Source organism: Doryrhamphus excisus, chromosome 10 (assembly GCF_030265055.1).
Source record: "Doryrhamphus excisus isolate RoL2022-K1 chromosome 10, RoL_Dexc_1.0, whole genome shotgun sequence".
NCBI lineage: Eukaryota > Metazoa > Chordata > Actinopteri > Syngnathiformes > Syngnathidae > Doryrhamphus > Doryrhamphus excisus.
In genome coordinates this window covers 15,588,928-15,606,614 of record NC_080475.1, presented here as the reverse complement: position 1 = coordinate 15,606,614, position 17,687 = coordinate 15,588,928, and the positions used below count along the sequence as shown (strand labels likewise).

Sequence of the window (17,687 nt, the reverse complement as noted above, 5' to 3'; positions counted from 1 at the left end):
ATCTGCGGCGAAGGCATTTCTCATCTCATGAATGCGTGTCTTGACAATGCTTGACTTTTGAATGTGGTGTACTTTCTGTTGGCAGGGTTGCTGCTCTGCCAAAATATTTATTTATTTCTGTTGTAATAGTCCATGTGTTACCATGCTCCTGAATTATGCAGTAACCCCTTCATTATTTAGTATTTATACCGTACACACTACTGTACAGGGCTGCAGGGATGTCGGACAAACAACTCACAGAGCAGACTCTAAACAGAGAAATTACATGTCTATGGCTGTGGAAAGATACTGCAACCTTTACATGTTATCATCAGTGTAAGTGTTCCCAGCATGGCTATCAAACCATAGTGTATTCCAATTACAGCATTGTAAGCTAGCTCAAATTAACTTGTTTTCTCGTGTTATAATCCACACAAAAGTATAATAAATGTTTTAATGTTTCAAATAAAGACAAATGATTCCACCAATTGTTTAATCATTCATATTTGAGACTTATACTGCATTACAGTTGACCACTATACAGCCATATGCATCCAATTTCTATTCAATACGAAGCTGCCACAATATACTCAAGGACATACCTGCTTTGGAGCGTAAGAACATCTTGATAAAGGCGGTCAAACATGCAGATCTTCAAGTCAATGTTGGGTTCCAAAACCCACACAGGAAGGCCCACTCCCTCACCCTTCACCTGGATGGGTATCTGTTAAAGACACCATGTGTTATTTATAAATGATGGTCGAAGGCCGGGCTCATACTGACCACGGTGCATCACGTATACGGCCATCTTCATTGAGAACAGTTTTGTAAAAAAAAAAAGCAGTCTCGGTCCAGAAAATGACCTTTGTGTAATCATGTGACTAAGAAAGATGATAAATAAAACCATCTTACTGGGTTGCTGGTGGGATCGGAAAACATTATGTACAGGTCGAGTTTGACTTCTCCAGGGACAGTTGGAGAGAATATAAGCTCCAGTTTGATGCTCTCGAAAGGTCCAATCTCCCCTTCCCTTACCTGTGGTAGGCAACACAGTAAATTAATTTTTATAGAGTTATAGAATGTTGGGAATGCAACAAAGAAAAAAATAATACACAATGATACATACGGGAGACAACCATTACTTTCCACATAAGCTGAGCAACTTTAAATGGGAGTCAAGAGTCAAATTGTATGTTGAGTACTAAAAATTTGTACATGTTGGTAGGTCTGCATTGAAACGAAAGCCTCTACAGGCCGCTACAGGTGTGATACCCAAACGCGACCAAAAGGTCCACCATGTGATGTTGATGAAACCAAAGAAGTACAGTAAGGGGTATACGCCACAGATACGCCACTGGTGGTCACATTGCTCGGCTGCATAAGCAAGGCCTCTCACAGCACGCAATTGCTGCTGAATTGTAACTGTCCCTGAGTCAGGGGACGGATGTCCGATTGGAAGTCCGCCAAGACCTGAGACAATCCTTGGCCCAAATCAAGGTTGTTACTTGTGCTGAGTGCTGTCAAATAGCAATCAGAGGGCATTTGTGGGAGAAGGGCTTTAAGAACAATGAATGTCTTGAAAATGAAGGCCAGTTTGGAATTTGCACCAAACATGTGACGTTGAAAGGTGGAAGAAAGTTTCGTTCTCGGTTTAGAAAACAATGAAACCTTGACGTTCCTGATGGCTTCCAACGTGACTGGCATTTCAACGAGACCCCTCTAGCCTCCTGGAAACACTGGCATCAAGGATGCTCAAACCATATTTTGGATGTGATTTAACAAGAATGGCATAACTACACATTGGAAAGTCCTTTTGGGAAAACTTGATTTCTAAATCAAAATCAACTTTATTTGTAGAACACTTTTCCTGCAAAGAAATGCAACACAAAGTGCTTTACAGAATTAAAAACAATTACCACAAATTAAAAGGAAAAACAATTACTAAGAAAGCCCTCCCTCCCACCCTCCATACTAGACACACACACACAATCACACACAGTAGGGAGACATGGCATGGCAATGAGGATCAAGGAAACGCCACCTTTGGGGCCGTCCACACTGGGAGGAGCCGCAGGCCGTGCCATTGGGGGACCAGTACCCGGGCCCCCCGACTCCGACAGACGGACGGGCGGACTCCAACATCAAAGGGAGGAACCCCCAGCCGGCCGGGTCGAAGGGACCCAAGGATGGCACCCCCTCAGCAGACCCGACACAGCCCCCAGTGTGGAGGACCCCCCCCCCGAGGAAACACTGGAGTTAAAAGCTAAAGATTAAGAGCATAAAATAGGACTAAAAAGATAAAAACGTAAGAAAAGTTTAAAAATATTAGTTAAAAGCCTGATTAAAAAGGTGTGTCTTTAATCTTTTTAAAAAAATATCAACAGTCTCCACAGTCCTGAGGCTCTCCGGCAGGCTGTTCCACAGGTGGGGGCCATAGTGGCTAAATGCTGCCTCACCGTGGGTTCTACATTGTCCAAATGGTATATGACGGGTACTATAAATGGATATGTACTTTGGATCAAAGGAAATGAGTTCCACTGCCAGTATCGGTATCAAATGCCACTGATGACCATTACAATGATAATACTTACATTCCCGATAGTTATGTCACAGGGATCGGACATGTTCTCTTCGATCTGAGCGTCCATGCTGGAAGACGCACGCATCTCAGAAGCTTTTGGATCTGCACCCAGAAGCTGTGACTCTGACAAAACATGAAATAATATTACCAATTCCTGTCACCGGAGCACTGGTATTGTTTCTTTACAGTTTTAGCACAAACATTTGTCTGTGCTAAGGCAGAAAATGATGAACAAACTAAAGAACTTCATGTTAAAGCAAGAAGGAGGGAGGGAGAAGCTTATCAAAGCATCGGTGGGGAAAGTGCTGAAAGCAGCGATGAAGAGATCTGACACACGCCAATTGAGAGACAGGGCCTCAAACTCATTCGCTGTGACAGCAAGGTGAAGCCTACTTTATGTGACCGTCTTTGTGTACTTTTGAGTGTTAAGGACAACAAGACATTAGCATATGCTATCAAACCACAAGACTAATGAACAAATGTATGACAAACATACATTTTTATTAGCACATTTACCTTGTTGACATTTCTGGGATACCGTAGACCTATCTGAAACCTGATCCATTTTTTGTGGTTCTCTGGTGGCCACGGATGTAGAACTCTTGGTTAGCTCCTCATGTGTAATAGTTGAAACAGGTTGAGTAAATGTTCCCTGTCAAGCACATTGCTTTGTTGTTACACAGAAAATGAAGGAATGTTTCTACACCTAAATAGTAATAACTACCCAAACCATAACTGCATCTGCAATCAAATTCACTTCCTTAACCATAACAAACCACATTTGTTTGTCTGACCTGGCATGTGCTGGTAGAGAGCTGGTGATTTTCTGAAATGGGGATTGTGGTTTCCAGGCTGAAGTACGTTGCCAATGCACCCTTGTTGGTCAAGGTGATCGTCCGTGAAATAGTCTGGCCCACAACATGCAAACCAAAGTCTATAAACTGGCTGTCGACCTCCAGCTGGATGATAGAGTCACAAGACAGGAAGCATTGAGTGGAACATCACATACGGTGGCATTATCAACACCTACCCACTTACATCACATCTCTTTATGGTGCATCTGACGGGCACAGAATATCGACCGGCTGCTGTCGCAAACATGACTTCTCCTTCCACTTCCTCGTTGACCTGAAGGGATCAAGCAAGAAAAGGTGAGTCTGACTATATCTAGCCAAAATGTCTCAACCTCCCCCACAAGTTCGGGCTCCTTCCCCACCAGAGTATTGACATTCCATGTTCCAAGAACCAAACTGGGCGGCCGAAGACCAGGTCACTCTGGTGCCCGCCCTCCACCGCCACCCAAAACGCAATGTACCGTACCTTTATGCTTTATGTAGTGGGTCTATGAATACCAATTCATTTACAAATATAACACAATGAACTATTTCAGGAGATGTGTCATTGCCTCTTTTTTGCTTTAGGAAAAAACCCACAAAAACACCAGATAAATACGTCCAGATAATAAATACGTCTTTGGTAGTGAATGAATGAAACAGTGTAAGAGTATTTCAAACGCATCAACTGGTGTTAACTCCAAAGAGATATATAATAACAGGTTACTAACCGAAGGGTGGAATGTAACATGCATTTCACAGGACATCCCAGTAGATAAGGGACCTGGAGGTCGAAAGCTGCAGAAAAAGATGACAATTGTTAGGGAAAACCATAGAGCCTTAGAAAAATATATATATATATTTTAAATGGAAAACAATGTAAGTATCATAATTCCAAGGGAGATTGGTCAGGTTATTGAAGTGCATTAAATTGCAAATACAGTGTAACCTTGATGAGTACCATTAATTCGTTCCAGAAGGTCTAAAATGGATGCTAACCAAAGCCATTTTTTACAGGTATAAAATTATAGCGTTTAACAGAACTGTTAAAGCAATTGTGTTTATTTTCTGCAATTGAGTCATTGAGCATTGGTCCAGCTGCCCAGATAACGAAGAACCTCGAAGCGACCATACAGCTCACCACTGTGATCTGGCAGTGTATGAAGGTATTCCACCTGGTTTGAGTGACCTTCACTGTCATAAACACATACAGAATTCCTCTCTCTCCGAGTCTGTTTTTGGCAAATCCCCTTCGTATGGGTGTCATTCGGTCTGTTCCATTTCCAAGATCCGATATGAAAAGGAACATGATGTAAAATGGAACAGTTCACAGGGGATTTAATGCTGAATGAGACAAAGTTGGAAAAAGCCTACTACAGCACTATATAAAGTGCTGCAAATGAGGCCATACAGTAGGACAGCATACGATGCAGACGGCTGATATGATGATGCACACACACACGCACACGCACACACTATGAACCTCAGAGGTGAGGTTCCGCTGGTGGCTCCTCTAAATCAATAGTTTGTCCTTGCATTAATAACCTTGTCCAGTCATGAAGAAACATTGTGTGATTAACATACCTACAGTATGTAGAGCTGTTATTTTATTAAGTAAAATACCCATACCTGAGTTTTGAATGACGGGTGTATTGTTTCAACCATAAAGGGGGATGCTAGCATCCATGGTGTTGACATCTACATCCACCTCCTTTGTTGTAGGAAGTTGGCAACTTGTTGCTTTGCAGCAAGGCATCATTATCTTCCAATAGTGCCTTGATCCATCCTGTAGAACCTTGATATCATTGCATAACGCTCTATTTTCCTCCGTGGGGGTTTAAACCTCCTTAAGAGCTCCGCACAAGACTTTACTTCTGTTATTATCTTCCAATAGTGCCTTTATCCATCCTGTTGAACCTTGATATCATTGCATAATGCTTTATTTTCCTCCATGGGGTTTTAAATCTCATTAAGAGCTCCACACAAGACTTTACTTCTCTGTTATTATCTTCCAATAGTGCCTTTATTCATCCTGTAGAACTTTGATATCATAGCATAACGCTATTTTTTCCTCCATAGGGGTTTTAAACCCCCTGAAGAGCTCCGCACAAGACTTTACCTCTCTGTTATTACCTTCCAATAGTGCCTTTATCCATCCTGTAGAACCTTGACATCATTGCATAACGCTCTATTTTCCTGCATAGGTGTTTTAAACCTCCTTAAGAGCTCGGCACAAGACTTTACCGCTATGTTATTATCTTCCAATGGTGCCTTTATCCATCCTGTAGAACCTTGATATCATTGGATAACGCTCTATTTTCCTCCATAGGGGTTTTAAGCCTCCTTAAGAGGTCCACACAAGACTTTACTTCTCTGTTATTATCTTCCAATAGTGCCTTGATCCATCCTGTAGAACATTGATATCATTGCATAATGCTTTATTTTCCTCCATGGGGTTTTAAATCTCATTAAGAGCTCCACACAAGACTTTACTTCTCTGTTATTATCTTCCAATAGTGCCTTTATTCATCCTGTAGAACTTTGATATCATAGCATAACGCTATTTTTTCCTCCATAGGGGTTTTAAACCCCCTGAAGAGCTCCACACAAGACTTTACTTCTCTGTTATTATCTTCCAGTAGTGCCTTGATCCATCCTGTAGAACCTTGATATCATTGCACAACGCTCTATTTTCCTCCATGGGTTTCTAAACCTCCTTTACTTCACTGTTGTCTCTGAACCAAGTCACATACGTTCTGTGAGTGATGCATTACAATTCAGCACCAACGACAGCACAATATAACAAATGTGACTTTGTGGCCCAGTGACAGTACTACTATAATACAATATATAAAAATTCCCCAATTTCATCTCACAGAGTGGAAGCAATGTTTCTCATGCTGGCATGATTTGAGCCTATTATAAATGGTAGGTGTGATTGCACGCTCAGAGATGTGGTCAAGCACAGCTTTAGCTCACAGCTCAAGCCGAAACCACACAAGATCTCACAGGGGTGTCTTCCGCTCTGCTAGCTCATTACAATACTGTGCACTACCCACAATAAAGCAAAACAAAAAAGAAAGAAAGAAACATACAACTTGTAAAATATGGCTTAGGCTTGTAACATCCTAGTGGTGGGAAGCCAGATAAGAGGTAATTCTGACATGTTGTGGCACAATTGCACCCACGCTGGCCAAGGCGTGGGGCGTGGTGGTTCATTTTTAGAAACTCTGGGGGCGTATATTGGACTGTGGGCTGGTGTGAAGCAGCCTGAACATTTCTCCTTCCCTCTCTCGGTTGTGGTAAAGCTTTGCTGTGTCACAGCTTGTATACTGTAGGCTTAAATGTGCTGGTAACCCCGAAGCTCTTGAGTCAGGAATCAAGGACAAATGTTCCAAATTATGTACAAATGTAGCCATACACAGTTTCTTTCAGGTGCTACATATCCAGTATCTTGCGCTAGCATAGAGCCGGTCACATGGTGATGCGCATTGTGACCTTTGAACCTTGGCCCATTGTTTTGTCGGGTGACTTACTTGATCAGGATAAAATCCTGCAGTTGAGCGGAGATCCCGAGGAGCTTGCAGTGATTCGTTAAGTAGCTGATGTTAGTCAGAATGACTTTCTTTTTGTACGTTTCCCCCACCTCAAAGTCCTAAAACATACAGCAAACATTGACCGATGACAAAAAAAAAAGATTAATTATTACGCTGGAATAACTTGGAAGTATGATTCCAACCTCTAGGAAAGCTAATTTAGTGAAATACCTTAAACAGGATGACTTCCGGCTTACTGCTGAATGACGGTCCTTTCAGCTTTTTTTCAAGTTTTTTGGATGTTATGCTAAGCTTTGGGCTGGTTGCTGTCGGTTTTGTTTGTTCTTGTTTCAAAACTGTTGCCGCCAACACTCTCTTCTCATTCAAAGGGAGCTGTAAGCACACAAGGATGATATTACTGATAAAACATACTAACGTAATACAATCAAAGGTCAGTGGCATTAAAAGAGAGCTGCTTATTATAGAGCAAAGCACTCAGTGGATGAAAAAGACATTTTTGTGCATAAATATAGTTCCATCTTGGTTGCTACACGAATGGTTAAAAATAAAACCTCCAAGGCAATGTTCAAACACAGTAAGACAAATGATAAATTGCCAATTATCTCATCTTCAGTACGTGACTGTATTAGATGTATCAAGAGTACATTTGATGCCAATTATTCACACTTTTCACTGAGAAAGACAAAAAATGGAGAACGTCAATATTAAAAAAAAGTGGTTTCATCCTATATATTGTAAACTTGATCATCCGCATCTCACAAGCCTGCTCCTATTGCTGTGCTCATCTATTACGTTGCCCATTAACTGTGCTGGGACGGAGCTTTGATGAGGGCACGCGTCGGGTCCATTAGATCACTTACACTCCACTTGTCGCAGGCTCAGGCCTCTGAAGCTGCACCGAGGTAATCAAAGGCACCAGCACAATGAGAAGTGATGTCTGTCACCCTACATTTCATGTACGGGCTCTCGGATGAGCTGGAGAGCACCCCTTAGATACACTGCAGTTTTGAGCCTTTGAGCAAAGCATTTTACATTGCAGCACTTTTGGCACACTACAAACCTGCTGCAACATGGCGACAACTTGGAAAATCTAATGAGTTGCAATGAAAGAGCTGTATGAAAAAATAACTTTGGAATGAGTCTAAATGCGATCTGGGGGGTGGGGGGGTGGAGGGTGTACACAAAACACATGGCATGGGACCGTGCGGATGTATCCCCACCAACCTTCATTTGCATTCTTCCACCATTCCACCACAAAATAAACAACATATTCCACATGAAGGCAAGGCAATTACCTGCTTCCCATCCAGTTGCACTTATTGGAATGCACTAATAGGCACTAAAGGCATTAGACAGTCACAGTTTTGTTTAAAGCATAGAGGCGCTACTGGAAATTATTTTCACTTCAGTGTATTTTGGGGGATTCCATTTAGCCTAACCTTGTAGTTCTGGTCCCACAGCCCACAGAATTCCGGCTCTTCCAGGCTGTCGGGGAGGCTCAGGTTTAGCGTACCCTTCTGGATGGTGCTTTCCTGGTACTGGGACTCTGATGATGAGCCGCTGCTGACACTGACGCTTCTTAACTGTTGAGAAAATGTTCTTATTAAAATTATTATTAGAATATCACAAACTTGAGTATCTCCCCTCTCTCTTAATAGTGAAAAGTTTCATTCAATAACTGCATTTAGTGTTCAGTTGTGTTGTTATTGACTAATGTTGATGATCTGAAACATTTAAGTGTGACAAACACTTTTTCACACCACAGTAAATTGTAATAAAAATGATTGCTAAAATGTGTGTGGTGTACTGACTTTGTGACATTACTTCACACAAATAACATGTTATGATGATGATGAGATCCACCCACTGTTGCGTCTCTGTCTGCGCACGTTGGTGGTGTGCAATCCAGGTAACGCAGGAGCTTCTCTCTAATCCTCCCTGGGGAAAGGGTGCTATGGCCAGTGCGGGGTTTTGGCGGTGGTGCCTGCTGAGCTTTTCTACTCTTCAGCGCCTGCTCTTCCAAAAGGATCTTGTCCACAATCTCAACTCTCTTTGCCTTCTGTCTCTCCTTGAATTCCCTGAGAAGAGCACAACATCAACATCAGCATGGTTTATACAGAAATGAGGTCACGTAGACATCAGCACACAACGAGAGAAAAACACCTACACACCTCTCCACAGAGTGGGAGTGGAGAACATGTACGTGGGCGAGGGGAGGAGAGGGAAGGCGAGGGAGAATGTAATTGTGATAAATGAGTCGCATTTTGTGCAAAACATCTGCTGTAATTAGCAGAAAATTGACACAAACCTGATTTAAATAATGCAAATGGTGGTGAAATATAACGTTTTTGGGGGTGCGCCATTGCGAGGGTTTGCACTTCAAGATGGAGCCCTGTTCAGTCAAAGTGATGCTCATGTGTCCAGTTTGAATACACATTCATTCATGCATTCATTTTCTACCGTTTTTCCTCACGAGGGTCGCGGGGGTGCTGGAGCCTATCCCAGCTGTCTTCGGGCAAGACTGGTCGCCAGCCAATCACAGGGCACATATAGACAAACAACCATTCACACTCACATTCATACCTATGGACAATTTGGAGTCACCAATTAACCTAGCATGTTTTTGGAATGTGGGAGGAAACCGGAGTACCTGGAGAAAACCCACGCATGCACGGGCAGAACATGCAAACTCCTAGCTGTGAGGTCTGTGCGCTAACCACTCGACCGCCATGCCGCTTCGAATACACAATTTTTCATAAAAAATTCCCTTTAAATTCATGTGAGAAGCGGAAAGGACATACTCTTGCTTTCTTTTTATCTCCTCGTCTTGTTTCTGCTGGAACATGTGCTTGGTGCTGTTGAAGCCTTGGGCCTGCAGGGCTTCTTTCAGCCGGTTCTGCTGACGTTCTTTCTTCAGGTCGTTTGCTTTGGCTTTGCTTTGTCTGACCCGTAAGTTCTCCTAAAGCAACAGCAGAAGATTTACAGTATAAGGAACAATACCACCACAACCTGTTCCATGCAGGCAGACTTCGAAAATATTCCTGATTTAAGGGACGGCAGAGAAGAGATACTGTACATATTCTACACTATATTCATCACTATACATATTTATCAGTAGATTCAAATAGGGTCAGTCAGTTCATGTACTTTAATTGGGGACTTTATACATTTGGGCATCCCAACAAAATTTTTGTTTTGTTTTGTTGGTAGAGCCTCCTTTTGCAGAAAGGAGGCTCGACAAACAGACAATACTGTTGGTTACCATGGCTGCAGAAACTCAGCATCCACAACTGTCAACACCATCTTGCTTTAAAAATGTTTGGCTTTAATCACAGCATCTATGAAGCCAGCAGATGCATATTTCATGTTCTTATTGATCTCCGATTACCAAGACAAGTCTTAAGATATGATGCGTGTGTTCTAATTCCCAAAATAGGATATGATTACGGGACGTTCTCGTTGCCTACTTGGTTTGCTTCTATGTTAGATTTCAGCCGCTTCACAGCCTGTATTCTCTTTTCCAGCGCCTCTTTCCTCTGCTGCTCTCTCACAGCCTCTTGCTTCCATATCCTAAAAGAAGCGTACAGTCAGAAGGATGACACAGTACAATACTGTAGGTAGTAAATACACAAACTGGTGTGTTGTTTCTGGATTTCTATGTATTCGGAAAAGTAAGAATAGTTGTACAGGGTGTATCAAAAAAGAGAATTTTTGTTCTTCTTTTGTTCTGGGCTGAAGTATGATGCCCATACCAACATATGCAAATGAAGCATTCATGCATTCATTTTCTACCGCTTTTCCTCACAAAATCGTGGGGGGTGCTGGAGCCTAACTGTCTTCGGGCGAGAGGCGGGGTACATCCTGGACTGAACGCCAGCCAATCATAGGGCACATATAGACAAACAACCATTCACACTCACAATTCATACCTATGGACAATTTGGAGTCGCCAATTAACCTAGCATGTTTTTGGATTGTGGGAGGAAACCGGAGTATCCATGCATGCACGGGGAGAACATGCAAACTCCACACAGAGATGGCCGAGGGTGAAACTGAACCCTGGTCTCCTAGCTGTGAGGTCTGCACACTAACCACTCGATCGGCGTGCATGAAGCAATTAACTATAATTAACTATAGTGGCTACTTTTTGGACAGTCCACTTTTTTGATACACCCTGCATTGCAGGGGAGGGGTGTGTGTGGCATAATCCCACTTGTCCACCTCAATAAATCCACTTTCATACTATTAAATGTTGACAGGGTTACCTTCTGACGGTCTCTTTCAAGTACTTGGCTGCGATATTTTGGTTTGTGTGGACTTGTTCCATTTTATTCCGACACACACCTGCTTCTTTCTCCATCTTGTCTGCCTGTTTTCTGTCATCACAACAAATGGTAATGGTTTAATTCATCTTGAACATGCACACAACCACAGTGAGCACATCACCGTTTTCATGGTTTATACACAATAAGTGAAAGCTGTGGCACAAAGTACACAATGGTTGCATTTGGTATTGCAGCATCAATATTTCTCTTGTGTGCATAAAAAAGCAGTACACATAATTATTGAGTCAAAATGAGGACAATGGTCTTTACTTCTTGAGATGTACAATCTTTTGCTGCAGGGTTTGGTTGTTTTTCCTCTCCTGTTGCAGTCTCTTTGCTGCCTTCTGGGCTTTGAAGACCTTGAAGACCTGCTCTTCTTCCTGCACCTCCTGCCGCAACATGGAGAACTTTTCGACATGTAGCCCCACCTCACTCAGCTCCAGCCTGAGCAGAAAGATTAGAAAAATGATTCTAATTGTATGCAATGTCCAGAATTTACAATAAGACATTCCTATTACACAACTACACCAGCTCAGTCTTCTGACAGTCCATTTTAAATAGCTTGAACTCACTTGTATTTAAAATAAATTGTAACTGCGCAGCATAGCTGATTTGACGTTTCTGAACCGAATGTGCTACCCAGCCCACTCAAAACATCAGCCACATAGCAGGTCTCTAGTAAACAGACCAACAACAGTATATGTGGGTCACAAGTCCCTCGCTCAGTATGCAGAGCAGCAAGACCTACAGAGGAAGGTCGCGGAGCACAGCCACTGCAGGATACTATCTCGGAAGAACAATGCTCTTCGAGAAAAAGAGTGGTGGTGGTGGTGGTGGGAAATATACTCAGACTGGGCACTTTGATAGATAGCACTGCTGCTCTGGGGCTGTAAATATTTCACTCACCAGGGCCCACGGCCCATGCACTGCACTAGCACTTTAAGATCTGGAAAAATAGGATAGACTAACCTATCTATTTATGTGTTGTTCATTACATTTACATACTTCACTTTGAATGCACCCTGAAGCACACTTATATACATACATTATATGTATATACTGTCTTGCTCCAAAGAAGATGCCTTTAGCACTGTGGAGCTGCTGCTGTAGAAAGTGTTATGTAAACTGCCGATCAGACTGAAAACACGACTGTATTAAAATAGAACAAAACAAAAAACACGAGTGGCTGAGTTGAAGTAGGTGTAGCAAGTGTCATTTAGAGGGTTGGCAACACTGAAGGAAAAAATGGTGGGAGATGGATGCATATGTTTGAAAGCTTAATAAAAGCCATAATACAAAGTAGAAGTGGATTTAGTTGAAATGCATATTTACACAGGAGATCATCTGCAAGGTGTGGGACTGCTTATGAATGAGCTTTCAGTTGTTGAGTTAGTTACTCCCTTTTGCCCCACAGGCACTCACTCTTGTTGCCTCAGCTCATTGCTGGTGTGGGTCTCCATCTCCACTTCCTTTTGCAGAGCGGAGCAAAGATTCTTATGCTGAGCTCGCAAACGATACAGTGCCATGCTGCCGAATGAGATAAAATACGTTTGTAAATGCAGAGAATGTAACAAAACAACTGTTATTATTGACTGTATGATCATAAAAGAGGGTTTTATTCATTCATTCATTTTCTACCGCTTATCCTCACAAGGGTCGCGGGGGTGCTGGAGCCTATCCCAGCTGTCTTCGAGCACCAGGCGGGTTACACCCTGGACTGGTTGCCTGCCAATCACAGGGCACATATAGACAAACAACCATTCACACTCACATTCATACCTATGGACAATTTGGAGTTGCCAATTAACCTAGCATGTTTTTGGAATGTGGGAGGAAACCGGAGTACCCGGAGACAACCCACGCATGCACGGGGAGAACATGCAAACTCCACACGGAGATGGTGGAATTGAACCCGGGTCTCCTAGCTGTGAGGTCTGCGCGCTAACCACACGACCGCCGTGCAGCCAGAGGGTTTTTATTCATTCATTCATTCATTTTCTACCGCTTATCCACACGAGGGTCGCGGGGGTGCTGGAGCCTATCCCAGCTGTCTTGGGGTGAGAGGCGGGGTACACCCTGGACTGGTGGCCAGCCAATCACAGGGCACATATAGACAAACAACCATTCACACTCACATTCATACCTATGGACAATTTGGAGTCGCCAATTAACCTAGCATGTTTTTGGAATGTGGGCGGAAACCCACGTATGCACGGGGAGAACATGCAAACTCCACACAGAGATGGTGGAATTGAACCCGGGTCTCCTAGCTGTGAGGTCTGCGCGCTAACCACACGACCGCTGTGCAGCCAAAGTGTTTTTAATAATGTTAAAAACTTTCAAAATTGTATTTCTCTTCAGAAAATAGGCTTACCTAGCTTGACATAGCTGTTAAAATGTGACTAATTTCAGCACTATGCTAGTGTTGCTCATTTTTGGGTAATCCTGGTCCATTTGTATGTCATATATGGCATCATTTACATAGGGGAAGTGCTGAATTACAGTGTGTTTATTCGAGTTCCCAAAACGTCTGTCCAACATACTTTCAATATACTATTGTGGGACCTCTGAGATGAATTTACAATTGTTCTAAAATGCTTTAAAATTGGGGCTTTAAAACACAGAATGACTCATTCATTACTGTTCATGAGGAACTAACTGACTTATTTTCTGCTGCTTCCTGGCGTTCTATCTCGTGCTCCAAGACATCCCGCTGCTCCTGTAGATTCTGAATGCGCTCATGTAAGAGGTTAAGGTCCTCCCTTGAAATGGGAACAAACATGAGACGGGACAGACATTGACAAAGATTGACGGAGTGATACAATCTGAAATCTCACATATTCAACCATTGCAGTAAAAAGCGATGTAATAAAAAGGCTAATGCAGTGTACAGTGGGCCAACAGTTTTGTGAAGGAGTGCTGATCATCATGAAAAGGAAATGAAATGGCGCATGGCATGTGGTAAAAGCCGCATAAGGGTTAAAAGCTGTGAGTGCTCGAGTTCCATTTAACTCATGTTTAATCAGACCGGCACAGCTCCGTGATGACTTTGAAAAATGTAGTGTGGAAGAAAAATGACAGACACATTTGCTGGAACTGCATCATGCAGAGGGAAGAAAGCTGACATTTTGGAAACACTTTTTCTCCGCAGGTGAGATGACAAGCCGTAAAATTGGTTGTTACAGGAATTAACTGATGGGGCCTCGAGCAAAGATCGAGGCACACGGAAGCTGTAGAGCTGTTTTAGTTGCTTAGACCAAACCTGGCTTTCAAGAAGGCACACTCCTTCTGTCTCTGGAAGCTGTCCAGCTGGTCCAGGTTCCGTCTCAGCTTGAACATCCGTGCTGCCTCGTCATAAGTCATGTCTTTCACGTCTGCTTGCTCAGCCACAAGGTCATCATCACTCTCATTGTCCCTTGGGGGCAGGATAAAAACTGCTAATAAGTACATTGTTGCACAAAAAAATATTTAAAAATCCCCTTATATTCTGTAACATGATCTGTGATATGCAATATGTACGATATTTTACTCAAGTATATTAAAATAGAGCTCTACAGTGATATTACAGCCCAAATTAGATGAAAACAAAAGCAGAATAACTTAGTATTTGTCTAAAATAAGTAAATACTCACTGGGACAACTCTTCTAACCACTCAAGATCAGGAAGCTCTTCTGCTTCATCATTAAAATCCTCGTCCTTGTCTTGATAAACAAACATCAGTCGACATATGTCAATGGCAACAACATTAGATATAGTGTTTAGGTACAATATACACATTAGATTGATGACAGTATTCAACTAAACAAGATTATTGACAGTTGCTTCTAATGTTTTGAACTTTCATACAGTATGTATCTGATTGATTATGATTAATTAAGACTCACCTTCATTGTTGTCATTTGTGCTAAAGTGGTCAGTGTTTACTTCACAGCATCCATTGTCTTCCTCCTCCATTTTGCCTGAAAACATTAGCTTTGGATTAGCTTGACGTTGGATCTGTCAACATATGGAATTCCATATGTGGACAGCTGCTCAAAGGAACCCTGTCAATCAAAGGCAGTTTGTTGCTGACAACATTTTGACATTTGTAAAATCATAATTCTATCTCATAAAGCATGACTTTTATTTGAATTTGATACTGCATTCACTATCTACCCCAAATATGAATGCAGTTAGAGCAGGGGAAAATACGGGAAAATAGTGTCTTTATGGTACCCATTGCTTATTCACTCGAGACCTAAGATGAACAAATAATCTACCTAACATGTAAATAAATGAAAATCGATATTTTTGCGATATTGCTAACATTGCTATATGTTGAATATTGCAATAGATTCACATCGAAGGCTAGGTATATAGCAGCCACCAGAAAATAGCGACAAAAATAACATACAAAGCAACACGAACTTATTAGGACGTTGCTAAAAGTACCCAAAATGTATCCAAATGTAAATTACCCGTTCGTTCTTTACTCCTCACGACACTTCAGTCAGACATGTTTGTTACTGTTTCCCCGGCAACGGTTTTTTAACCCGGAAGTGCATACCACTCAGGTGCTGGAGACTGGTGCAGCCTAATTTCCGGGGTCTTATTAGTTTCGTTTTATGTTGTTAATTATATACTTATATTTTAAATTGTTTTGCTTATAAATACTGTACTGTATTGTAATGCCATTCTGTTTGTTAATAAAGTTCTTTTTTTTAAAAGATGCAGCCTAATTTGCAGTATCCCAAAAATATAAATTTTATGACGCTTGTGACGTAAATTGTGTGATTATTTCTTTTTAACATTCTTTGGCCAATTATTGGGAATTTAATTCAATGTTTTATTACTCACAAAATTGAGGCAAGACTCTTACTTTGCAGTTAAGCACTGACTTCCTGTCCATGTTTAGGAATGCCATTAATTGCTCAAATAGACGGGCCAAAAGACCAGATTTGTCATTTTTCAAGACAACCATTCACACTCACATTTATACCTATGGATAATTTAGAGTCTCCAACAAACCTAACATGAATGTGGGAGGAACACCTGGAAAAAGTACTTTGATAATAAATTTGTAACTAAATTGAAACTTCTGATCAAGCCATGTCAATTTCAGACTTACGTTTCTAGTTAAAGACCCCCACTTCCTGTTTATGCCCCGCCCACTCCGAGTACAGCTACAGCTACAGATCATTTGGGTGAACTGATACAGATTGTGGTGTACTCTCATTCCTAATAAATCAATTGTAATTGCAATAATGTCTCATTGCATCACATTCTCAAATCCATTAGATTTCTTGCAGTATAGCAACACACTCCTTTTACCGCCAGTCCAATGTCATACTGCAGAACTATGACTTATATTCCGAGAGCCACAATCAGCAGAAAATGTCTGGACCGGTTGAGAAAGAAGGATAAATCTGTGAGCTATGCAAAATCTTTTGTTATGCATGCAAGATACTGTCCCTATCTGATGAAGCTTCTCTCAAGAAAAAAAAAAAAAAACATTGACAGTGCATTCCAGCTGATCACTATTGCTTCCGCAGGTTTTTTATTAAGAGTGTGTAAGAATTTGTGTGTCAGAGGAGGGATGGAAATGGCAAGTATTTCTCAGATGTTTTACAGCTGTTGACAGTCGTGATGATAAAGCTTATTGCTGATGTTCAATCCATAACATGAAACCGATATGTGTTAAGTCCACCACAGAAGATATCAGAAATGTAGAGTTGGACAATATCGACATATTGGATATCGGCAAGCTATCTGATATCTTTACATGTAAACATAGATTACCAGAAATAATGAAATGTAGCCACAGCTGTGGTTCTGGTTTCCGGACAACCAGCTATACCTCCTGAGCCACTTCCTCCCTCAAGTTAATTGGTGACTCTAAATTGTCCATAGCTATGAATGCGTGTTTGTATGTGCTGTGATTGACTGGCGACCAGTTCGGGGTTTACCCCGCCTCTTACCCAAAGTCAGCTGGGATAGACTCCAGCTTAACCAGTAAATACTGTAAATATAAAGATATACTGCTACAGCTGTACACTGACTACTGACTTGGTTTAGCCTTCGCTGCTAGTTGGGAGGTGGTAGATGTCAATAAACATGGAAAAGACAAAGTCAAGGGTCGAGTGGTTAGCGCGCAGGCCTCACAGCTACGAGACCCAAGTTCAATTCCACCCTCGGCCAACTCTGTGTGAGGTTTGCATGTTCTCCCCGTGCATGCGTGGGTTTTCTCCGGGTACTCCGGGTTCCTCCCACATTCCAAAAACATGCTAAGTTAATTGGCGATTCCAAATTGTCCATAGGTATGAATGTGAGTGTGAGTGGTTGTTTGTCTATATGTTGCAGTTGATGTTTGCTAAATACAAGGATGAAGAGTCTTGAACCAGTCATGATGTGCTATATATATCACTATATTAA

General features: G+C 41.9%; 1 protein-coding gene across 3 annotated transcripts in view; it reads right to left on the bottom strand.

The window, feature by feature from the left end:
• cfap74 (cilia and flagella associated protein 74) overlaps window positions 1-15,843 on the bottom strand; it is a 33,026-nt gene extending 17,183 nt beyond the window's left edge. For 2 of the 3 annotated variants that reach the window (XR_009131943.1, XM_058085708.1), the window contains exons 1-21: window positions 15,734-15,803; window positions 15,161-15,319; window positions 14,908-14,977; window positions 14,538-14,690; window positions 13,939-14,037; window positions 12,698-12,802; window positions 11,546-11,719; window positions 11,216-11,326; window positions 10,418-10,520; window positions 9,752-9,909; window positions 8,818-9,028; window positions 8,390-8,533; window positions 7,161-7,322; window positions 6,930-7,048; window positions 4,125-4,191; window positions 3,599-3,688; window positions 3,355-3,519; window positions 3,077-3,212; window positions 2,571-2,683; window positions 892-1,014; window positions 582-703 (exon numbers count right to left, since the gene is read on the bottom strand). Coding sequence is in view for 2 of the 3 variants with exons in the window: in XM_058085708.1 (XP_057941691.1) it covers window positions 582-703; window positions 892-1,014; window positions 2,571-2,683; window positions 3,077-3,212; window positions 3,355-3,519; window positions 3,599-3,688; window positions 4,125-4,191; window positions 6,930-7,048; window positions 7,161-7,322; window positions 8,390-8,533; window positions 8,818-9,028; window positions 9,752-9,909; window positions 10,418-10,520; window positions 11,216-11,326; window positions 11,546-11,719; window positions 12,698-12,802; window positions 13,939-14,037; window positions 14,538-14,690; window positions 14,908-14,977; window positions 15,161-15,245 (2,510 nt within the window). In the remaining variant the exon portion in view is untranslated. Of the gene's footprint in view, window positions 1-581; window positions 704-891; window positions 1,015-2,570; window positions 2,684-3,076; window positions 3,213-3,354; window positions 3,520-3,598; window positions 3,689-4,124; window positions 4,192-6,929; window positions 7,049-7,160; window positions 7,323-8,389; window positions 8,534-8,817; window positions 9,029-9,751; window positions 9,910-10,417; window positions 10,521-11,215; window positions 11,327-11,545; window positions 11,720-12,697; window positions 12,803-13,938; window positions 14,038-14,537; window positions 14,691-14,907; window positions 14,978-15,160; window positions 15,320-15,733 lie in introns of all 3 variants that reach the window. The other variant, XM_058085709.1, reaches the window with a different exon arrangement.
• Window positions 15,844-17,687: the final 1,844 nt, after the last annotated feature.